Source organism: Aythya fuligula, chromosome 6 (assembly GCF_009819795.1).
Source record: "Aythya fuligula isolate bAytFul2 chromosome 6, bAytFul2.pri, whole genome shotgun sequence".
Lineage (NCBI taxonomy): Eukaryota > Metazoa > Chordata > Aves > Anseriformes > Anatidae > Aythya > Aythya fuligula.
The window spans coordinates 14,500,491-14,524,891 of record NC_045564.1 but is presented as its reverse complement, the minus strand read 5'-3'; the positions used below and the strand labels follow the sequence as shown (position 1 = coordinate 14,524,891).

The 24,401-nt window shown below is 42.7% G+C and overlaps 1 protein-coding gene across 1 annotated transcript in view; it reads left to right on the top strand.

Moving 5' to 3' along the window:
- The first annotated feature begins 1,548 nt into the window (after positions 1–1,548).
- The window catches only part of ITPRID2 (ITPR interacting domain containing 2), a 40,860-nt gene continuing 18,007 nt past the window's right edge, over positions 1,549–24,401 (top strand). The window contains exons 1-11 of the mRNA XM_032189631.1: positions 1,549–1,617; positions 1,771–2,043; positions 2,136–2,184; positions 7,421–7,470; positions 8,317–8,373; positions 10,940–10,976; positions 12,187–12,285; positions 12,798–13,006; positions 13,937–14,634; positions 17,717–17,789; positions 23,946–24,037. Coding sequence (XP_032045522.1) covers positions 1,818–2,043; positions 2,136–2,184; positions 7,421–7,470; positions 8,317–8,373; positions 10,940–10,976; positions 12,187–12,285; positions 12,798–13,006; positions 13,937–14,634; positions 17,717–17,789; positions 23,946–24,037 — 1,590 coding nt within the window. The 5' untranslated portion in view covers positions 1,549–1,617; positions 1,771–1,817. The remainder of the gene's footprint in view (positions 1,618–1,770; positions 2,044–2,135; positions 2,185–7,420; positions 7,471–8,316; positions 8,374–10,939; positions 10,977–12,186; positions 12,286–12,797; positions 13,007–13,936; positions 14,635–17,716; positions 17,790–23,945; positions 24,038–24,401) is intronic.

The following is a 24,401-nucleotide window of genomic DNA, read 5'->3' as shown; positions in this document are numbered from 1 at the left end:
AAACCATCTTCAAAGCTTTTTACTCTTTGAAGAAAAAAAGACAGTAATTTGATTTAGCAGGATACCTTGGTCTAAATTGTACCTGTGTGTATTCATATATATTTATATACACGTTTATGTATACAGGTCCAATGCCCAGATGACATATGTAAAAGTTTTTTTAATTATTATTATTAATATATTTATTTATTTATTTATTTATTTATTTATATTATGATGCCAAGCAGTACTGGTATGGTGCTATGGTTATAAACCTATTTCAGGAATCTATGCTGTAGTAATTCTTTCTTATCTAGCTACTGCTAATGTATTTTCAATTTTAATAGTTTCAAAAGTAATTTGGAAAAAGCAAGTTGGCCTGTTTTAAGTGACAAGAATTTCTGACAGGATTTTTTTCCCCAGTCACTTATTTCTTTGAAGTACAACTAAGAAATCACCATCTGAAGTGAGAGGAGCTTTCATTACAAAACACTTTTTGGTTACAAGTAGAGAAAGAAATGAGAAGCCAGACATTTTCCATAGAAATATGACCTACTTAATATGGTGAGTGTTCGATCCTTATCCATATAGAGTCAAAAGGGAACTTTCTGGGACGTGATAAAAAGGTGCAAGTGAGAGCCCACGCCGTATGTGGCAGGCATTGCAGGACTGCATTGTGAAAAGCTAGTGGCTGCTGTTTACATTTCAAACATTCCCTGAATATGTGTTGTCACAACAGACAAGCAATTATAGGCAATAATGTCAGTAATTTGTGGATTAAGAACTCCTTAAGGATGTATTGGCACAGCAGACAGTAGCCGCTTTTAGCTTGCAACTGTTCAGCCTCAGCTCTTCGCTGTGCCAACGAAACTGTTACTTCCCAGAAGCTATTGTGTTCCCTGAGAAGCAGCAAAACAATCGGATAGTGAAATCTCTCACACTGCTCCTACCACCCACAGGATTCTGCAGCGGCTCTCGCCAAATGTACCAACCTCAAAGATTCATTTTTAACAGATATACCTATGGATGCATATGCATAAAACAGAAATATTGGCTATTAGCTAGAGTAACACTGTGCTAGGCTCTTATGAGCAAACCCAGAAAAATCAGTTTTTAAGACTCCAGGGCTATAAATACACCCGTGTGAAACTTCAGTCGAGCAGGAAGCCACAGCACAGCGTCTGGTGGTGTGGGGCAGGTGCTGGGCCCCTAACTCACCTTGCTGGGAACAGACATGGCTCAGAACATGGCCCAAACTTGATGGGAAAAAGAAAAATAAAAAATTGTATTGTGTGAGCCTAGTAATTCAGCACCTTTTCCCGAAGCCAGCAGTAAGAGGGACCTGGAAGGCTTCTCTCTCCCAGGTGCCACGGCTGCGGGTGAGCTGGCGGGGCTCAGCGGCAGCCCGCAACCCCCGGGGGTGCGGCGGGGGAGCCCCCGCCCGTCGGCGCGGTGCTGCGCGGTGCGGTGCGGCTCCGCACGGCCCCGGCAGGAGGCGAGCTGCCGCCGGCCCCGCTGCCATCACGTGGCCGCCGGGTTTTCTCCCCGCAGCGGTATGAGGAAGTCACAGCCGCCGCCGCCGCCGTCCGCAGCCTCGGCGGGCGCAGCCTCCGCCGCCGCCTCCCCGCCGCGCGATATGTGGGTACCGCGGGTCGGGACGGGACGGGACGGGACGGGATGCAATGGGGTGGGGGACAGCGTGTGGGTGCGGGTGGCACGGCACGGCTCGGCTCCTTTCCCGTCCCGCCCCGTCCCATCGCCTCCCCTTCTCTTCCCTTCCCTTCCCCGCAGGGTGGCTCCGAGCCGCGGTCGCCTCCCGGCGTGAAGCCGCCGTCGCGATGGAGGAGCCCCCGGCGGCGGAGGAGTGGCAGGGGGCGACCCAGAAGAGGAAGGCCTGGGCCAAGAGCCGGGACTCCTGGCAGGCGTCGGAAGCGGAGGACTTCTCGGCAGCGGCGGCGGAGCTGGCCCGCGGCGAGGAGGAGGAGGAGGAGGAAGACGACGAGGAAGAGGAGGAGGAGGAGGAGGACCACGCCGGCGGCAAGCTGCCGCCGGCCGCAGAAGCAGGTCAGGGCGGGGGGCGGCGGGGCCGGGGACCCCCGAGGGGGGCGGCCGGGCGGTTGCTGACTGCCGGCTCTTCTCTCCTGCTCTGCCCGCAGGCCACAGCGTGCCCAACGAGAAGATCGCGATATGGCTGAAGGACTGCAGGTGGGTGCTGCCGCTGCTGCTGCTGCTGCTGCTGCTGCGGGGGGCGAACCCACCTCCCTGGGGGGCGTCTGCACCCCGGGATGCAGAGCGGGCTTTGGCAGCGGTGCTGCTGCAGGGCGGGAGGGGGACGAGCTGCCACTGGGCACCTTTACTCTCAGTGTGACATGCAGGGAGGCTGCAGACTTTCTGAAGTCCTCTGGCAGGGGAGCAACTCGGCTCGGGAGAGGAAGGCAGCGTTGTTTTGGAAGCTGCTCAGTGCCCCGCAGAGGGGCTCCAGCTTAATGCCTTGCCTGTTGCCCGGTTCTTGCTCCAGCTTTAAAGAAACTGCTTATGTGGCAGTGGCCTCTGTGCTTAGGGGTCTGCAGCAGCAGTGCAGCATAGGCTGGCTGGATTTAGCCAAGTCTCTGTCAGTCTGCTACCGTATGGAGCGACTTCCTTAACTCGAGGTGATTCTGGTGCTGTTACAAAATACGCTGTGGGTGTTTAGAGCAGGCTGACTGCAGTACTTTTTCTTCAGCCTCGGTCACATAAAAGCATAAATGCTACATCCCGTTGGAGCTGCTTCTCTCCTGTCTTTTTCTCCATTCAGTTCTAGCAGCCCTTGGAGCCAGGGCTGGTGAGGGGAAGTGAACAATTAGCTTTACAGTAGTTAACAAAATTTCAAGATCTCCCCTTCTTTTGAGTGCAGCTACTTTAAGATGAAGATTTACCTCTACGATTAGCTGTGCCTTTATGATCTTTTGATCCAGTAAGCGGCTGAGCTGAGCTTACTTCTGTAACTGAAGTGAGGATTTCGTTCTGGTTGGAGTGTCCTCAGTGTAGTTTTCTTCACAATCGCTCCAGGCCGTGCCTTGGGAGGGGGTGTTGGCAGCAAGAGTCTTGAAATCATGCTGTACCCCAAAATCCAATGTTCAAACCAGACAAGCTGTTCTCCCAAAATGCAAAAATGGGAGAAGATTTTTCTGAATTTACCTGAAATTAGACCTAAATAAGTATATCCTTGAAAGTCTAATGAAGCATGTCCATAAATTTTATAGATTTGGTGCTTTATGAAAACTATTTTTTGAGTTGGGAGAGGAAAAAACGAAGGACCAAAGGGGGAAGAGGCCCTTGAGGGAGAAATGCTTGCTAATGTGGCTGTGGCGCTTTTCTCAGTATCTGCAGGATTTTTGTCTAGAACCTTCCCTGGCACTGTAGTCCTTTCCGTTTTGGTACATAATTTAAGGAATAGCACACTATTGCAAATGTGCAGAACAAACAGCTAATTGATGGTCACAAATCTTGAATAATAATACAGAGCTTGCTCTTTTATTCATGTCCTCTAGCAATCTGTTGTTAAAACCAGCTCCCAGCGCTTCAGTGGAATGTGTATGCATTGCTGGCAGTTGATTCACGAAATGTGGGAATCTTATTTTACACTCAAATTCTGTATCTTAGCCTTTTGCTGATATAGAGACACAAGCTTTAGCTAATGCTTCTCTGTGAAATCCTTTGTGTCCCTTTCACAGAAGTCTTTTAAAGTGTAGTTATACTGTTGTAAATATTTTCAGAAGAATCTTATGTCTCATCAGAAAGATAACATTTGAATTGTTTTTTTTTTAAAGATCTCTTAAACCAAAATATCTGAGCTGGAGTCAGCCTCTGAGTCTGTAGCATGCAGAGGGCATGCAGATACTGCTCATATCATATGGGAGGTACGATCTCAGCTGCCTGAAGTAGCACACAGTTCCTTGTGTTTTAAAATCACAGAGTGGGTTAGTTTCTATGTATATGGTATACATGGGAGCAGTAGTAGCTAGATACATGCAGGAAAATGATTATTCAACTTACATTGTTATAACATGACTGTATGTACAGAAACCCTGAACTGCTTGACTCCTGAGAACAATGTATGTATGAAAAGAGGAAAGTGTAAAAGGTGTCAGAACAGCCCTATAGATACTATGCTATTGTTTATGAAAAGAATACTTGAAAACAACAGTTGTGAAAACCTATGATTGTTTTCAACCAAGATAATTATTATTTAATAACACTGCTTTTGCCGTGGAGCTTTGTTTGCTACAAAGTGTGGGGAATGTATGCAAACTGATCTGTTTCTGGTCTATCGCACAACTGCTTTCTTACAAGTTAGCCCTGCTACAAAAATATAACCATTACTATAAACAAGCATTCATTTACTAAAATAAAGTATTTTCTCTGTTACGTATTTTCTAAAAAGTCATTCCCATTTTGTCTGAGTTTATACCAGCTTTTGTGAAAAGTACATTAGAATAAAATTGGCACATTTCAAATCCCATTTTCTGGTTTGAGTTGGCAGTAGCACAAAAAAATTATTATCAACCCACTGCATAAACAGATCTGCTTATAAGATTTACTCCTTTGTTTGTTTCCAAAAGCATCAATGGTGTTATAAGTTAGATAAAAAGAGTTACTATTTGTCCTGTGTTAAACCTGTTAGCAGTTTGGAGCTCATGTTGCTTGGCATATCTGTTTCACATCTGCTTTGGAGGAGAGATGAGTGTTACTTGTATCCCATGCTTTTTAACTTTGTTAAAGAAAAAAAATACTAATAAAAGAAAAAGGCAGCAAAACAAGAAAAGCAAGCATGTATCACACTGTGATAAGAATTACAGAGGCTTCAGAAATGTCAGATGTTACCCAAAGTTTCCGGTTTGCTCATGTTTTGGGAATCGCGTGCCTTTGAAAAAGGGACTTTTCTCTCCTCCAGAAGCTTGACAAGGCATTTTGAAGCAATGAGAAAGCTTGCAAAAACTTCCAGTTTTAACTCCTGTTGAACTAAGATGGGAAGAGAAAGTGTTTGTATTACACTGATAGAAAAGGAGAAATGTCTGTCAGCTGTGTGGTGGTGTGTGTTACTTTAATTCCGTAAGTTTAAACTCCTCCAGTAGCACAGGGGGTGTCGGAGGTATTTAGGAACTATCTCCTGTAGATACACAGGAAATGAGTTCTTGAAATGCCTCAGAAAGAAGAGGTTTTGTTTTTTTTGCTTCAATTTTAAAATAAACACTGCTCCTACTCAAGTAAGGCTGCAAAAGCGGAGGTTTAAATGGCATTTCCAGCACCGTGCAAAACCCTCGTATTGCTCATGCAGGCGGCCTGCCACCAGTGGCAGCTGAGGCTGCAGGACTGGGGAGAGCCCCAGGCCCTACGCAGGCCCTGCACAGCGCCCTCTTACCTGTGTCCCGGGACACAGTGGGATGAACCTCCCACTCCTGCATACACCGCCGCTGGAATTAAGTCATTGGTACAATATGGTAATAAATGTGTGACTCATCCACGTGGGAATGCGAATGAAAAATTGCAGGGCTCCTTGGCCCAAGTGGCCCCTGACTCCAGCCTTTCCCAATGCTGGGGTGCTTCCAGGCCCCTCCATTCTCTCCCCTGTGTCCCCACATGAAGGTGGCAGGGCCTGTGGCTGTGCCTCTGGAGCTCCTTCACATGGAGTGGCCTCCAAACCATCCCTGTCACAGGGTGCCTGGGGACAAGCTCTGGGGAGCTGGCTCAAGGGTGCTGCCACTGGAAAACAGTCCTACACCAAGAAGCAGAGCTGCTCCTGCTGTTGTTCACAAGGATTTTGGTGTGGGTGCTTGTCCCTTGTTTAAATTTGTGCCTCACCTGCTTCTTAAATGCAGGTTTTCCAAAGGAAGGGGATGCAGTGCAGCTGTATGTGTGTGCAGGAGCGTGAGCAGGGAAGCAGACAGACAGAGCTGCTTTTTCTGTAGCCACCAATACGCTGCAGCGCTGACGGGCTTGACTTCTGAAAGAAATGCCAGCTTCAGTGGTTGTTTTCACTGCTTTCTGCCAGTTGGTTCATGCAGCCCTGAGCTTGACCAGCAGCACATTTCTGTATGGAAAAGACGGAGGTGCTGGAGTAGCCACCAGGGAACAGGAGGGAGAAGGAGAAGGTGCCTGTTATAGCCACTGTGCGAGCAGGGGGCTCGGTTGTAACCACAGAGCACAGGGCTGGCTGGAGTGTGAAGGGCCTAGACGGCCTGCCCTAACTTCTTTGAAACCCTGACACAAAACCTACACAGAAATCCAGGAGACTGAGTCTCTGTGGACCTTGTCCTGTCACCTGCAACACATTGGTGCACCTAGCTGCTTCTGCTGTTTGAGTTGGCCTCTTGCTGCAGTGCCTTTTCTTTGCTTTTCAAAAGACACGTCAAAGTGAGCTTGCTTCCTATCAGCGCGCTGCATGGGGAAACTGAACTATTTTCGGGGCGGGGGGAGAGTTGTAAAGTATAAGGTCTGTTACAAAGCAGATGCAAACTTCTGTTGCTTAATTTGGCCATGACACCAAAACAAATACTGTATCAGAGCACTGTTTGCCTCAAGTTCCTTGGGCAGGTTTATATATTTGTCTAATTAAAAACCCAAATGAAACATACATAATATAGGCACATAAATCATCCGCTTTTTCCTTCTTTATGAGTGTTATATTTCTGAATTTGTTTTGGACTTTGAGTATTATGCTGCACTACTTAACAGTGACAGGTCTTTTTAGTTAGAAATCTCTCAGAGACAAGACAAAGAAATACCCAGATAAAGTAAATAAATTTAATGAGAGTGCAGAAAGGGATTGGACCTGTTACTTGCATGGTTTCTGCTGCTAATTTTGGACACAGTGGGATTTGAAAAATCTACTGCCTTTCAAGGAATAGCCATATCAGAGATCATGTACATAAGAGCTAATATAAAGAGTCAATAAAATGCCATCACTGGCAAGTGACAGCTGACATAGCTATCTACGTTTTTATCTTCTTTTTGATCAGTAAATGCAGTTTTTCACCCCTCTCTCCAAAGCTTGAGGTAAATCTATGGTAAGAAGTTTTAAATTTGTAGAAAATGGGTAAGGTTTTTATCATATAAATGAGACTGTGTTAGTCCATTCAAACCCCATGCTTGGTTTTTGGGTGTTTTGCTCAGAATTCTATGATTTTCCTTGAGAGAGGGCTGCCGGCCCTGAAGCTTTGACACCAGCTCGTGCCTTAGTACTGCAGTCGTTATCAACCTGTTTTGTTGTTTTTCCCTACAAAGCCTATTTGTTCAGAGGGCTGGGGATTGCTTAGGAAGTTATTGCCAGTCCTCATATGTTTGTGCTTTCTGGGGGCGGAGGGAGGGACAACCGCTGCTATCACAAGCTTGTTGCACGCTGTAAGGAAGGACATGAAGCAGCAAGTTTTTAAGTTGGTATTAATCTCTTCTGTGGTTTCAGAACGCCTCTGGGAGCCTCCCTGGATGAGCAGAGCAATCCTCTGTTGAAGGGTAAGGAAAGGTTTTACCTACTGAGATCTTTTTTTCTGAAAAGCAAGCTCTTGTGTATGTTCACCCGAGACCTCGGCAATTTAACAGTGGCACAAATGACAGTCTAGTTGGCCTTGCTGAATTATTCTCACTTAGAAGCAGTTGTGCCTAAGAAACTCAGGAAAGGAGGGTAAAGATCCCTGTTCAGTCTTTCTGGAGAGTTTAGTAAGCCTTTAAAAAAAAAAAAAAAAAAAAAAAGCAGAATGAGGAGTTTTATCTCTGAGCTGGCGAGCATTTGGTAGTCTCTGCATCTAATAGGTCAGGTTGCCACACCTGAAAATTTTACTATCTGAGCAGGTCCGAATACTAAAGTTCAAAGTACAGTGAGAATTTGCAGGTAGTGACACAGCATAGACGAGTTACTGGCTGTCTCTGGAGTCTTTGCTTGAACTCTTAATCTGGGATAGGGAGAGAGAGAGGGGAATGCCTAACCTGGACTCAAACTTTGGATCCCCCTGGTAAGAGGTCTGGAGGCTAATGTAGCAGCAGAAGGAACAGATATGGTGGGTAATACTCCTAGGTTTGTACTTGCAATTAATTTGCTTGCAATCTGATTTGGGGATGTTTCTGGGCATAAAGCTAAAACAGTGCTGTAGTTGTTTTCTTTCTTTCTTTTTTTTTTTTTTATGTTCTCAAATGTAACTTCTTTGTGCATTTTTAGTGTATGACTAATGCAGGGATTGTAAATATGGTCTAGTTATATCCTGTTGTATCAACTGAAGTGTTTTGCTAATACCTTTAGTTAAGCTGTTAAAAAGAAAACACTGCAGCATTACAGTTGTTGAACTGCTAACTGTACATTTTCAGGCATGCTGGTGAGAAATGGAGGAAGTTTTGAAGATGACTTATCCCTGGGAGCCGAAGGTGGGTGTGGCAGGATTATGACTTTTTCTGTCAAAAAAAGAATCATGTTCAGTCATCTGATTTTTATTTTGAAAGATAGCATTTCCTTTTAGGTCAAAGTAAAGCTGACTAGAAAACCAGCACATAACACATAGGAGAATGCAAGTAGATACGCTTTCTGAGTTTATAAGAATATTGTGTTTGTTAAACATGCTGGTCTAACCTGAAGGTCAGAGTCAGCCCTGAGTTCCTTCTGCCCTCACATGCTAAAGCCCACAGCTGCAGCACAGCCCAGAGTACTTGCTGGAGCTGTGTGAAAGTGTTTTCCCCTACGTGTTGTTCTTGTCCATGGGTTCCTCTTGACAGTTGTGCATGCCCCACTTCCACTGAAACTCTTGGGAGTGGCAAGTGCAGGCTTTTGAAAGGAGAAATGAAATTCTGTCAGCCACAAGGCAAACTCATTAAGAACTAAATGCTTTTAAAAATGAAAAATGTCAAAGCTGAGTAAGTAATTTGGATCAGGCATATTATATATTCTGCCATTGTTAGATGCCTTCCTTTTCTTTCTCTTTCCCTTTTTAAAGGGAAGGAGATGTGGCTAGTCTTGGTTGGTTTAGCCTCCCTCCATAGCTTCCTCTGTTCATCGTGGGGTAGAGGTGTCCACAAACCAACTAACAGAAAACTTCTAACAGTAGATCCTGAAATAAAATAGCACAAAATAGTTTCTCAAACTGGGTGCCAGTGGTATCTTCAGGATAGGAGCTCTAAGATTGTATCTGTTATCGGTCAAATAAATTTAAAAAACAACCTTCATCTTTCAGTGTTTCTTCAACTACAGCTTTTAGAAAGTGTTAGAACTTGTGTAGTAGACAGCCGCTTTATCCACAGCTGCCTTGCTAGTGATTTTGAAGTATTGGGACACAGCCTGGAGAAGGAAGTATCTTTAATATTTAAAGACTCAAGACTTCTGAGGAAAACAGTTGATCTGATAATGATGGAGAAGCAGTAACTTACTCACTTACTGCAATAGATTAAACAGGATTAATTTTATTTTTTTCTGTCAGTCTTTTCCGCTTGTTAGATTGCCAGCAGTGTGAAGATTTCATAGAAAAAGTTTCTTTTTAACAATCATCCAAGATCTGAGCATGTGACTAAGAATATGGGAGTCAGCACATTTTAGAAAATCATGTCACTTTTTTTTTTTTCTTTTTTTTTTTTAATTTCAATTTTTCCCCTCATCATTCTCAAGGATTTCTGCTCTTGGGGAGCAGAAAGTCGTTTCCCTCCTTTTCAGATGAACATGGTCTCAGTGCTAGAATTGCTGGTTCATTTCCATGTGCAAGGACAGGGGTGTTTCTGTGGGGCTTTGCTTCTGTGAGAGAACAACGGGACAACAGAGCTGCCTGGAACAGCGCTGCGTGCCCTGTCATACAGAGAGCCTGGCTGCTGGAAGCCAGAGCCCTGTGAGAATGGCGTGGAGGGCACTGGACAGAGTTCCGTAAGCCCAGCACCCTGCTGAGCTGTTAAAATCCATGGTCCAGCAGCTAGAACTAGTCAACAATTAATCCATGTAGATAGGCTTGCTTTCATATTATATGCAAGGATATTTAAAAAAATGCACGTTCTGCATTTTGTATATATTTAAATTCCTTCGTTATGTCTCTGAAAAGGGAGGTGGTGAGGTTTCCATGTTTTACTCCCCGTTGCTGACATTTCCCTTGGAGGCACAGCGAGTTTAGATGCAGGGTTTTCCTGGCAGCATTTGACATACCTTTGCTCTTTCCATAGCTGATTCCGAGGGTTGCTATGACATATGTGCGCTCCTTGCCTCTCTTCTGTGGCAAGTTTGTTAATATTGAGTCGCCTCTTTGGGGGAACTCATAATTTAAGGCTGGGACTCAGCTCTCTTCTTTGACAGGGTGTTGATGTTGTAGGAGAATAATGCTGCCTGGGGTGCTGACGTGTGGAGCTGAGCTGCTGCAGCTTCAGAAAGGGCCGGGTTCCCCGCAGGGGGGCTGGTGATCAGGTGCCTGGCATCTGGTGGCTGGCCTCCTCAAGAGTCCCTTCTTGGTGTAGCTTTGGTTTATGCATTGCACAGCTTGGAGAGCCAGGGCCCGGCCCCCACCAAGAGTTAACTGTATTGGTTTAAGGACATGCACACAGTCTCTGTACCTGGCCATGGGCACCAGCTGCTCTTCTCTTCTAGCTGAGCAATCTTCACATGACTGCATCTCCTCCTCCTCCCCCTTCAGCTGGTAATCATGTCTTCAACTGCAAAGCAATAAATTGTCTGTTTATATAACAATTGCCAACTTACTGCATGTAAAACTTCAAGTTAATATGATTCATTATGGCAAGTAAACATGAGTCTGTGCGAGATTTTATTTTAGACAAAGCCTGAATAAACCAGATTGTCTTTATATCAGCTGTAAACTAGGAACACTTGACAATCATATTTATACGGAAAGAAAAATCTGGCACATGCAGGAGTATTCATAGAAGCGCTTGTTGGCTACTTTTTCATGTCACTTGTGGGTAGTGTAATTGTGAGGAGCTTTGTGCATAACAACTTCTTGTTTCTCTACAGCTAATCATCTACGAAGTGATACCCAAATGGAAACATGGTAAATGTCTCTTTTTTTTATTTCTTTACTTCAGAGAAATATTTATATTGAAGGGAGAGGTGGAGAGGGTGCAGTGGATGTCGTGAAGGCTACCCCAGAGCTAAAGCTCTTCTGGTCCTGCCAGTCTATGTGAGAAGGAAAGAGAAAATCTAGATAGCACAGAAATAGTCAATATGAAATGCAGAAAAAAAAAAAAGCAGATTTTAATTATTCCAGCAGACGTGAAGTAGTTTTGGGGGATGACAGGGGATGGGAATGACACAGAGAAACAAGATCTGAGTAACTGTGGTATGATTTACCTTCTTTAGCTCACTGATCCCTCACCATTTCTGTTTTTGCCTGTCAGATCAGGTGTCCTTTGGGAGTAGGGAAAAAGACTTAGAGAGGAGAAGCTCCTGCTTTATGGGGATAGCTTCTGAATTAAATGTACTGTAAATAAAACCCCTGCTGGGACTCCAGCAAACACTGGCACAGCCTCGCTGCTCCTCCTTAGCTGGGCTCTGTAAATGTGCTCTCAGGTGAATCCTCTCACCTTTGGTTTCTTTGTGGTTGTTCTGCTGTGTGCGCACTAGGATTTGCATGGTAAAATTCCCCCTCGGCAGGTTTGTCCCTAAGAGTACGTAACAGTACGTCTGAGCCCGAGGTACCAGCTAACGCTGAGCAGGCTTCTCCAGACACAGGAAGGAAATAGCTTGGGATTGGGAAAGAAACTGGCCCGCACTCCCTCTTGGAGCTCATCTTGCTCCGTTTCCTCCAGCCTGGAGCCTCTTTGCTTTCCTCAGGAGCCTGCCGGGTGCAGCCAAGGGTGAGGGAGGGCGGCAGCAGGGCCGGGTGGTCCTGCCTGAGGAGGCAGCAGGCTGGGCAGGGGCAGGCTGGGCAGGGCAGGGCAGCTTGCCCGAGGCTGGGCTTCCTCGCTGGAGGAGGGTGGGATCGGGGAGGGTGGGGCAGCCGGGGGAGATCGGGGTTTGTTTTCTCAGCTTGCATTTGCCTTCAAATACTTAGAGTCTACATACGTTTTTACTGAGGCGTCCCAGGGCTCGCTTTTGTTATTGTATTTCAATAAGTGACATGGCTAATATAAACCAGATAACGCTGAACGGGGAAAGAGAAATTCAGCAGCATTGGAGACTTAGCTCCACTCTGAGACGGAGAATCAAATCCCCGAACAAAAGGGGTTTATCACAGTGGTCCTGTCCATTTGTGTTGACAGCAATGGTATGCTGGCGAAGGAGAGGAGGCTTCAGTTCCACCAGAAGGGGAGAAGTATGAACTCCACCGGCTCTGGAAAAAGCAGTGCAACTGTTTCAAGGTAAAAGAGAGCTATGCTTTGAAGGTCATGGCGCAGTTCAGTGGAATTTGGCTCTGTTTTGCTGGCAAAACTTACTTCTTCTGTTCCTAAGTTAAACGGACTTGGCTTGATTTATATGCATTGTTGCATTTAGTAGCCGAGAAGGGAATTTTCATTTGGTTGCTTGAAAAACTGCTATTTGTTTTCAGTTGTGGTTTGCAGTAAATACTTACGGATAGTCCTAAGCTTTAGAAACGTTTGAAATCTTAAATGGCACTTCAAAATTGGAGCTCTGCAGAGGAAGGGCTGACTTTATAAATAACAGTATCGGATCTGAGATGTGTTGGGGCTGATGTCTCTGGTGGTGTGAACCAGAACTTCAGATGCAGATATCTCCAAAATTATTTCCTAAAGTAGTCTGAGCTTTAGGAGTCAAAAGTTCAATAGACAAAGCTTGCTAGTGGACTGAACTAGTAGTTGGACAGAAGGCACTGTGTCAGACATAGACAGTAAACATCTTGTCATTTGTCTAGTGTTTCTGAATTACTGGAGCTTTATGAGGAAGATCCTGAAGAAGTGCTCTATAACCTTGGATTTGGAAGAGATGAACCAGATATTGCTTCAAAAATTCCAGCAAGATTTTTTAATTCATCGTCATTTGCCAGAGGGATAGATATCAAAGTGTTTTTGAATGCCCAGATGCAGCGCATGGAAGTAGAAAATCCAAATTTTGCTTTGACGAGTAAGTATGTTTTTGAAGCAAAGTTTATTTTTATTTTTTTCTAACTGTGTAAACAATCTCAAAAGAAGGTCTTATATCTAGTGTTCTGGCAAAACCCCCATACAGTTTAAAAGCCAAATTCCATTCAGAAGCTGTAATGACTTTCTAGCTTGGTTTTAAATGTGGTAAGAGGTGACCATCAGTGTATGACACCTTGGGACGAAGGAAAGAGATCTATAGTTGGGAAAAGAAATGAAGGGTATCCCGTAGAATGTATATTGCCTTCTGTTTTGTTTCATTCCCGTCTCTTTCTTCCAAGTTTGTCTTCTGTTGTAGATTTAGAGCACCAAAACAAATAGCTATACCCGTCTTTTTCTTGTGTTCTTCAGTATCCATGTGGTATTTTTGAAAGCTGGCGGCAGTGACCTACTTCTATGGTTGGTGAAATCTGTCAGTATTGCTATTGACTTGGACAGGAGCTTTGTTAGGTCAGGAATGAGCATTTCTGAAATGAGGGCATAGCTGAAATGTCCTGTTGTCTTTGTAGATGGACGGAGCAATCCAAGTAACACTTTTCCTGCCAGCACTCTGTAAACTAGCTTGCAGTTGTGTACCCATGTCTCTTTTTTACTTTGTGAAGACTTTCCATGCTGTTCTCCTTCTGCGTTTACCAAACAGTCTTGCAAAATTTTTCTTCCACTTCTTTTTACTGTGTGGTATCACTTTCAGCTTACTGGACTAGACAGTGTTCAGTCCATCCCTGGGACTCTTGATATAAATAGGTATTTGTTGGGGTGGGTGAATGCAGGTTGTGATGAAAATTCCCTCTTCAGATATGAAGAAAAGAGCTATCACTGCCAGTTTGTACAATGATGTAAAGATCAGCAATTCTGAGCTGTGATGACACCAAAGGTCCTCTTAAGCTCTGCCTAACGTTATGTTCTTGTGCAGGTCGTTTTCGCCAGATTGAAGTGCTTACTACTGTGGCCAACGCTTTTTCCTCCTTGTATTCTCAAGTCTCTGGGACTCCTTTGCAGAAAATTGGTAGTATGAACTCAGTGTCTTCCAGCAAAGAAGCTTCCAGCCCTCCCCCTCTAAATCGCAGCAATACAGCCAGTCGGTTAATGAAGACTTTGTCTAAGCTCAATCTGTGCAGTGCACAGCAGGCCGATGGTAGTGGCTGTCCTATAGCTTCACCTGTTGAAAAAGGGAAAAGTCCAGCTGAACTAGGGAGTGAGGAAAATGATGCTAAAAATGAATCTAAGTTACAAAAACACTCTAAGAAGAAAGACTCTCCCTCTTTTCTGGCTACTGTAAAGGAGGAGATAGCCAGTAGTCTGATGAATGCTACAGATGCTCACAAAACTGCAAGCCTGCCTGCTGGAACTGATGATAAGCAAGAGAATACTGTGCCTGTGGCAGATGTGCAAAATAGCAGGCTGGCAAACCCCCAGGACAGACTGTGTGAAGAATCCAGTCTTTTGGACTCTTCCAACCTCAGCAGCAGTTCCAACACGTCCAACAGCAGCACGTCCGAAAGCAGCGCCCCGACACAAAGGCCTCCTGTGGCATCACCCTGTGTTCCCCTTGCAAACCCCTCCATAATGAACCTCATGCTTCAGCAGAAAGACTCCTTTGAGATGGAAGAGGTAGGTGGAAATATATGACTTTGTTTTCACATACAGTTTACATAACTTGCTGGCTGCCAGCAGAGGAATGTTCCCTCCTGTGCAGTTGACAGTGTTTTCTCCAGGAATGCTTTACATTCTCTGGATGATAGGACAGTTGTCACTTTCTCTTGGTAGGCTGTGCTAATTGATACTCTTATTGAAATAATGCTGTTGACGATGATGTTGTTTCTGAAAGTCAGAGTGAATGTTCTCATTCTTCTTTTCATCAGGCGCAGGTAACTGCAGTCACTGGCAAAACCTATTAAAAACTTATTCCATTCTTAACACGATCTTTTCTTGTGGAAATAGACCTAGGTTAGACTCAATATATAAAAAAGCCTTTGTAGATTGCTAACTGTTAATCTTTATTTATTGTTACCTAAAAGTAAACTCAATATGTTTGTGGATTGAGCAAGACAGTGAAAAGTGCTGTCATGTAGGGTAAGGTGCTCATCCCATGGTTTTGGTTTTGATGGCAATCTACTGTATGTGGTTTTGTTTGTTCTCTAGAAATTAATATGATGAAACTCGCTGTTCGATGCACCTTTGGCAGTGGCTCAGATAAAAAATTCTTACTAGCTGCCTTTTAACTTCGTAAATGCATTTATCCTTTTTTTTTTTTTTTTGATTGATCATTATCCCAAAGGGATTCTAATACCCAGATTCCTCTAAGTAATTCACTTATTAGGCTAGTAAACGTGCAGCCTACAAATTAAAAAATTCATTTTTTATTTTTTATTTTTGCATAGACTCACACTTTGTATTACAAGAGCTCTCTTAAATTAGCAGATGGTTTTGTGGACACATTTTGAAGTGTCTGATGTTAACAATCCATAAGTCAACTTTTTCATTTATGTGAAATGGATATGTAAAATGAAGGGTGGTGATTTCTGTGCTGAAATGGGTGAAGAAAACAGTCCAATAGAAAGCTTTAGATTTTTACAGTGAATGGCAAAGTGATGATTTAGCAGATATTGCCTAGTGCAGTGTTTGCACTGCAGACTTTTGATCAACTTCTAGATCAACTGATGTTGTAGTTGAAGACACATAATTGAACAGAAAGAGGTAATCTAGCCTCTTGTAGTTCTTGCCGTTTGTTGAGCCTGTGTGCCATCACCCCCTTGTTGTGTAGCCATCTACGGAATGAGAACAAAAGATTGATCCAGCTGAAGGGAGGAAAAGAAACTTGGTGTATTTTGATTTATTCAAATAATTCCTGGCTTACTTTTCAGCTGCATAATTTTCTTGATCCAGTTTGTTGTGTACAGATGTTTGTGCTGGCAAAATGGGAGGAGTGTGAGTGGTGATGGCTTTTTGCTGCATTCTCAATTGTTGGACTAGTTTTATATATCTCAGAGGAGAAAACTGGATTTTGGCACTTTTAGGTGAAGTTGAAACAACTTTAAAAGCAAAACAAAAAACACAGAATTTTCTTTCAGGGTAAGTTAGACTATAAGGGGTTATGGAAGGAAGAAGGCTTACCAAACTCTGCACAAGCCAAATGCAATGCATTTGCAGAGTTTTGGTTGACACACTTTGCAGTCATGCCAGTACATAAACACAGCTGTTTTGGCATGAAGACATGTGGTGTGGGATGGAGTTGTGGTGAATTTCGTTTACGCAATCTAATATATACATATCAACTGCCTTCAGATCCCTGGCAGGAGGGATTCAGCTTTAATAATGAAACTTTAGAACAATACCTGGCAGCTTGATTTTATTTTTGTTCATCTCTAAGCAGGGTCTAATGAACAATAAACTGTACTAGAAACAGTGAAAATAACTCCTCCCACCCTCTTCTCTTGATTTGGAGTGCATTCATATGCCTAAGAAAGATGACAGATATATCAAGGAAGCTGTTTGCATGCCGACAAATGCCTTGGCGGTTTGAGTGCCCTTAGGAAGTCTGTCGCTGTGAAGATAGCTGCTGTGGGGGTGAGTCAGGGCAGGATTTCCCCCAGAGTCCCTCTCCTGAAATGGCCAATTAGAACCACGAAGGTCATTTACCAGCATCGATATTGGCTGAAGGGACGGGAGGAGAGGGGAGTGCTTCTGCGTGCTCATCTAGTGGTGCCACTGATACGGCCGGGGTGCTGTCTCCTAGCCAAGGACAGAAGGTGGAAGGTATTTAGGTGAGAAGAGGCTTGGTGGTTTGGAAGAAGCAAATTTAGCCATCGGAAACTGGGAGGCTTAAGGAAATCAAGACATCTTTCCTGGAAGGCCGATGTGATCAAAGGGCTTGTAAGATTACTTGCTGTTCCTGTTTGTTGTTGTTGTTGTTTGGTTTGATTTTTAATTTGGTAAGCCCCTTCTGTGCTCCCCTGCATTTGGGCAAAATAATCATTTACCTCTGAAAAACAGCCTTTGTCTCCTAAAGGATAAGTCTTCCAATTTATTGTGTAAGAGTAATGCTGTTTGCTTATTAATGGTGAAAAGTTCAGGCCAAGTACTTCTCAAAATCCCTCTAATTGAGAAAATGCACTCTTGTGGCTGCTATACATATGGTATCAATGCAGACAGAGTATCTTCTTTAGCCAAATGCTAATTTGGGCTTTAAACTATTACTATGCTGATTTTGCATTTTTAATTTAATTGAAATTAGAAACAAAAATGTCATTGTCTTGTAATTTTGAAACTAGGCAGGCAGCCCATTAGAGAGGATTGTTAGGGGGTAGTTGCATTGGGGGTTTTGTGCATGTAGACTTGCATGTGAACCATGAGGTTTCCGTTTGTTGCCCCAAAATAAAATGCATTATAGCTTTTGAACTAAACAAAGGCCTTCCTGTTGAGATTTTAGGCATATTCTTTTCATCATTTGAGAAGTTGTCTATGAACTGCCTTCTTAATAAGGCTGTTTCACAAAGTGATTAAGTAAGAGGATTAATTTTCATTTAGTTTTAAATTTCCCAGTTGAAATCTACATGTCTTTGCATACATTATCTTCCTGTTTTGTGGAAGACACAACAGAAGTATTTCCAGAAGTAGTACCCTGGTGAAGTCTGGAGTAGCACAGGAACATATTCCAGTTGACCTGACGATATTCATCTTCTGTTCCCTATAGATCCAGAGTACAGAGGGAGATCTACCACACGTTCCAGCTTCCCACCAGCTGGCAGTGACCAAGCCAAGGAAAGGTGAGTAGACAGCCGCGTGCTGAGACTGCTTCCCTTTCTGAAATGCTGAAATCTGAGACTTCTAAAGTTTCTCTTCTCTTTAGAAGAGAAGAAAGATGTGTGCTTCCATTTCAGTTAAATCACAGAACGTTACTGCAAAGTGGCAACCAAATTACAGGCAGGATGACAGCGCTGTAACCTCACTGCCTGTTTTCACTTTTGTGCCATTGATGATAGCTCAGTGAAACTGAAACGTTAATTTAAATTGTATGGGATTTTTTTTTCCCCCTAGAAAATCCTGTAATTTAAGGTACCTATTTAAACTAAAATTACATTGTTTTAAACCTAAATTGCATGGTATGACTAGCGTTTGCCTATGTGCTACTGCTTCATCTGAGGGCTGGCTGCAGAGAAGACTAGTGTCTCTGCACCCACATGGGAGTCATATTCCTTGGTGTGACAAAATGCACTGGCTTTTGAGGCTCAGGTAGTCTGTGCTTTCATCTCAAACCATTATTTATATTTTAAAGCTCGGGAGAGGTACAAGGCAGATAAATTTTGTGATTGTTACTGGCCTTTGCCCAAAGTTGGAAATTAAGTTGTTCTCTAACTGTTATGTGTAATTAATGAACTAGATCTTGTTGCATTTAGCTACATTGCCTAGCTTTGATGCAGTATCTTGGTGAACATGACTAGCTATCTATATAAAATGCTAAAGAGAGGCACACAAACCTGTCTTAAGACACAGAGATCATCTTTTTTGCCTTTCCATAAATGAACTGACAGTCTTGTGAACTGTCAGCTGAATTACATTAGTATGGTTGAGCATGCTCTGAACCTGCTGAAGGTTAATGACTGGCTATTAGGGATAGCTTGTGCTACAAATTCAGCAGTGTTTTGTACAACACAGCATTGCACTTGTAAGTATTCTTTTCAGAGAAAGGTGACTTATGGAACTAGCAGCTGCAGTCAGGGAGTAGAAAAAATATGGGTATATTTTTCTTCTTCTAAAAAGCTAGTTTTGTGGCTTCGGTCCCCTGTAGATACACTACCCTCTTTCTCCATGCAAGCAAAAAAAAATTAGATGATCATGTGTATATGTGCTAAAAGGCACCTAGCAGTTCTAGCAGCGGGTCTCTAGTGTGGCAGGAGTAGTGCGTGCTGGTTTGTGTCTCCCAGCTAGTATATCCCACCTATTTCTGAATACACTTGGCAAAGAGAATCAATGGCAGTTTGCCCTTGTTCCAGTATTGACTAGAGTTCTCAGGTAAACTGTGTTACGTGCATGTCAATGCTGATGGCAAGCCTGCATGTTTGCTAAAAATTAGTTTGGGACCAATTTTTTATTTCACCTGGAAGATGTAGAAAGTGTACAATGTTGTCATATACAGGTCACAGTAAAATTACCCAGAAGTAAAGTATTTGGTGCGAACTTACCTGAAACTTTGAAATAGTCATTTTTTTTTGCAGGTTGTTCAACACAACCGGTGTATAGTTTTGCTTTCTCAGGAAGCAGGTGTTTGCCAAATTGGAAGACATCCAGTGTCAGTGGTCACTTTGAAAATGCTGTTTGTTGTGTCTGAATGTCTAATTCTGCTCTTACAAGCAATCACTAGAGGTGGGATCAGCTTGACACTGGAGCACTGGTCTTCTGTTACAGTGCTATTTTAGCTGATGATTCTCATGGAGACTCACCACTTTCAGTGGTGTTGGCTGTGCTGTACATAAGCACCCATATATGAAAATTTGTTCCAGATATTTCCTCTGTTGGAATAAGTTAATACTTTTTTTTCTTTTTTTTTCTTCCTGTAGGGGTATTTCTGTGTTAATTAGCAGGGTTAGTGCCGTTCAATACAGAATGTTACAAACCTTGCAGTGTCATTTTACTTCTACAGAGAGCTGTGGATGCTTTCTCTGACATTTACAGCAGTTGGGAAGGCATTTGAAGAGGGTCTATAATAAGATATGAAGTATTTAAATCAAAAAATGTCTTCACTACTGAAGTAGCCTGGAGAGTAATAACATATGTTTGAAAAGCACTGAGGGTGCTGTAGCTTAGGCTCCCCATTACTGCATGTTTCACATTTCAGATTAGCTTTGCTTATAAGTGGTAAGCATATTTTTTCAAAGTGGCTTCCAAATGATTCTTTTGCTGCAGTAGTGTCTTTGTGAAACATGTCATAAGGGAGACAAAGAATTCTGGATGATGTACTTTTTAGGTTATGAAATCTAAACTTGGTGAACTAATTCACCCATTATGCCCCAAAATGGCATTCTGTTCTTTGCTGTTGCAAATCTCAAATGTAGATATCTTTTTGCTCATGGATTTTTATTTTTATTTTTATTTTTATTTTTATTTTTATTTTTATTTTTATTTTTATTTTTATTTTTATTTTTATTTTTTTAAGGAACAAGTAAGCTTCAGTTGCTTTGCACTGTAAACGTACAGTGCTATTAAATGTCCGCTATTAAAAACAAAATAAACATTACAAAACAAAAGCATCCAGAAAAAAAAAAAACACCTTTTACTAAGTTATCTGGAAGGAAAGTTCATTAGTTAAAAAACAAAATTCTTCCTGACATTTATACAGCAGTACCTTCCATTCCAAAAATGCCCAACAAACAGGACAAATATAGGTACAACATGTACAGAACAAAGTATTCTCAGGGCTTTGTCAATTGTGTTTGGTTGCTGCCATCAGCAGCTTTGTGAAATTTTGAATAGCCCCAGACCTCTTTCTTTTGTGGTATCTGACACAGATATTCAAAAACAGTAACTAGTTCTGAAAATTTAGTCCTTGAAAGCGAAGAAAGCACATCAGCAGCACTTCCTGTCCTTAGCATACATGTATTATTGTATTTATGGCTCTTAGTGGGTACAGCTCCACTGTAGACAGGAGATGGGGGAGTGAGAAGAAAACATTTGGAACAGATTTAGAATTCACAGGAATCTGTGTTCGTATATCCAGAAGCTAAGAAATCCCTGGGGACTCTTTGAAGAGTTTCCGCGGGAGTGCTTCCTACAGGACTGGTTTCACTAGTGCTGGGGTGCCATGTGTGATCAATATGGGAAAACGGGGCAGCAAGTCTTTAATCCCAGAATGGAATACTTCATAACTAAGTTGGGGAGTGTCAATTTATCAATAACCTCATGAAAAACAAAGTGCTTTACCAATACTGCAAATAAAAGAAGCATAGATGTTACTGGAGCTTCACAGGCAGTTTCTGTGCATTTCTTCTCCTCTTCTGCATCAGCAGTAGAGTGACGCAGAACACATAAGACAATTATTTGATAGAACTGTTTGGATCTGTGAGACTGTCAGTCCATTGGTAGTTGAGTATTATTTTACAAAAAAATGAAGTATTTCATTGTTTGATAATGATTCTCTAAGTAATGTTTTTATTTTTTGTAAACCACAGACATGTTTCTTCATCATCTATTTCTGTGAACTATGATAGCTTATTTTCTATATTTCTGAATACCTGCATTTTTTTGGCATGTATTCCATGTATTCTAAAAGTATTTAAATATTTTGTACAACTTAAAGCAATCATCCAAGGGACATTTTCATTTGTGCTCAGTTTAACTGGGACATGAGTTTGATTGTTCCTTCTCTTTTTGTTCATCTTGGATGGTTCCTTTTCCCACACTTTCCTTACACTTTTAGAGAAAAGTATATAATAATATATCAGCCTTTGATGCTGAGTTTTCTGTATTCAGTGTAAAGAGAGGGAGCCATGTCTGATCAGCATCTCTTTGTCTTAAGACTCAGTGTTGCCAAGAGGCATTTTAACCAAGATCTAAATGTAACTTGGTAGCTTTTTTTTTTTTTTTTTTTGCTTCCCCCTAATCTGCTTGGATCTGAGAGACATCCAGGTGCTGTGGAGCAGGTTGTACATCTGGATCAGCAGTTGACAAGAAGGGTGGATACCATTACATACCAGCATAGCCCAATGTAATGGTTGATATTTCTAATCTTTACAGAGCCAAACCTTATCATTTCATGACCAAAGTAGTAAAGATTCCTGTTTGTTAAAACTTTTTACTGCATTTACATGGTATAGAGGAGAATTCTGAGAATGTGCAAGAGACAAAGGTAGGTTATGGTAGAAGACCACTAATCATACTTACAAAATGTCTTCTCTGATTTGCTTTAAAATGTTCAGAAAACATCCTGGTAACTTTGCAACAGGCATGGATGGCTACATTAAGGAATATATCTTTAGGTGGCACTACGGCAGTTTGAATCTGTTCATACAGCACTAATCTCTTGCCATGGATAAAGATAATGAGGCAGGTATGAGTGGGCTAGGTTGACCACTTAACTGGCAGTATCTGTCATGCAAGGCTGTCAAAGCCTGTACATCTATGTCCATATATATGTATGACTGAAAAGGAAATAGAAAGGCAGGTCAATATTTTTCTTGAGCAGTGATAAATTCCATGCAAATGAAACCAGATGCCAGTACACACACCAGTAAATTCCTTTATCTGAACTATTTGGTATCTCTCTCCTGTAGCTAAGGCTTTCAGGGCTAGTGGTGTTTGTTGTTTTTTGTGTTGTTTTTTTTTTTTCCTTTTTTTTCTCTTTTAAATTAAAATTCACCAAATGGGAAAAGAAACATAGGAGGCCAAAATCTGTGACTATTCACCTCAGAGAAGGTGGCAGCTTTCCACCAGACCCAGATGTAGTGGCAACCTGCAGTGGCAACCGTGCTTCTTCAGCAGTGTAGATTGTATTGTGTGCTTGCTATGAGCCAGGTCTGGTCTAAGTGAAGTAATCCCTATTGTCTTCACTGGGAGCTGGGTGGGGATGTCTGCCTTGTGGTAAAAAAAAAGTTGTTTATCATTGCAGGATATTGTGGCTACCATGATAACAGAGTAGCAGCACAATTTGAAAGGCACTCCCTAAAAGCTGTATGAAATCCTCGATGAAGAAGTTTAAAAGGCAGTTTCCCTATCCTGTTGTTCACCAGCTTCTGTGCCTATGCAGGCTTTTAATTCTGCATTAGCGAAATGTTCATCAAACTTAATATAAAAAAATAATTAGTTTTGAATATCCAGCAGTTTCAAAACAGTTTTCATAATGCATTCCAATGCATTGAGCTGTGAACTGGGATTAATTATATGATGACAGTTAAGTGGAAGAAGGAATGCGGGGCAAAATTCTGTGTTCAGCTGCCGAGAGCAGAGCAGCAAGCTTCTGCACCAGGGCGGGGGGGTAGCAGGGTGCAGGGGCTAAAGGCTGATGGGGTCTTATCCCATACCCAAGCTCTTACAGGTCTGCTGAGGACTAGAGGAGACGTGGTTGTTGCTCAGGCTGCCATGGTCATGGGGTGTGAGGTAGACCCTGAACGTGAGAAGTGCCTCCTGTGTACAGTGGAGAAGAATGCACTGTCACACAGCACCATGCTGCAGAGCTTACTGAGATCTCCTGGACGAGCTCTGTGGTGTAGAGCTTGCACCAGAGGACACCACTCCTGGGTAGCAGTGAGGATTTTGGAGTCTCTCTAAGCTACTTAAACACTTAACCTAACATGAGTAGAAAGGAGTAAGAAGGAGGATTTTATCTCTGGAGTACAAAATGAATGCTGGGAATGTGCTTTGGCAGGCTGCCAGTCAGTGTGTTAGGGATGTGTTGTGTTTGTCCACCAAACCAGTGAGGGACCATCTCTAGCAGTTCTCCATCCTGGGCACTGCTCATCTAGTTCTGCTCCACTGGATGCATGGGATGGTGTGGGCTGGCAGGAGATGCCTGAACGCCTTTATCGCTCTGATCAGGAGGGCTGGCAAACCTGTACGTGTCAATACAAAAGCAGCTGTGGCACTGAATGCATGTGAATTAACCAGTGATTCAGTTTTGTGGAAGGAAAACTGCAGCAGTGGCAACATCAGCACACTTTTTTCCACATCACAGAAAAAAAAAAAAAAGTTTCTCTTCCACTGTTGCTTGAAGTTTCACAAGTAGAGTTTTGCATGAGGAAAGGTTTTGCACTTCATATGATTGAAACAAACAGGTTGTTTTTCTGAATTGTTCAAAGGGGAGCATGAAAAGGAATTGTGCTATCTACTTTTGTTACTTTGATGTAAAAGGAAAGCATGTACTGAGTGTGACTGGGCTTAAGCAGTTATGATCTGTAAATGATTACAGTTGGGTTTTGCTTTGTTTTAAGCAGATCAGCTGTTACGGACTGCTAGTCAGCACTCGGATAGTAGTGGCTTTGCTGAGGATTCTTCCACAGACTGCTCTCCATTTAATCAGCTTCAGGTAAGTTTCCCATATTGAGGTTGAAATGTTACCTCTAAGTATGGTACAGCAGAGAACTGGAGAGGGAAGGAGGGATACTGATGTTTGACCTTGATCATGGCTGTCAGTCCTGGTCCTGATAAAACTTTTCATTTTCTGAACTGGATCTGCTGAGTTATTTACACTGTGTTAAAATTTTAAAGCCTTTCTGATAGGAGAATCTGAGTATACATGGGCCTGGAATAAGCTCTAAATTCATTATTTCCTGTGTGCTGTTCATAGAACAGCTTGGGTCGGAAGGGACCTTAAAGATTCCAACCCCCTGCCATGGGCAGGAATGCCAGCCACTAGATCAGGTTGCCTAGGGCCTCATCCAGCCTGGTCT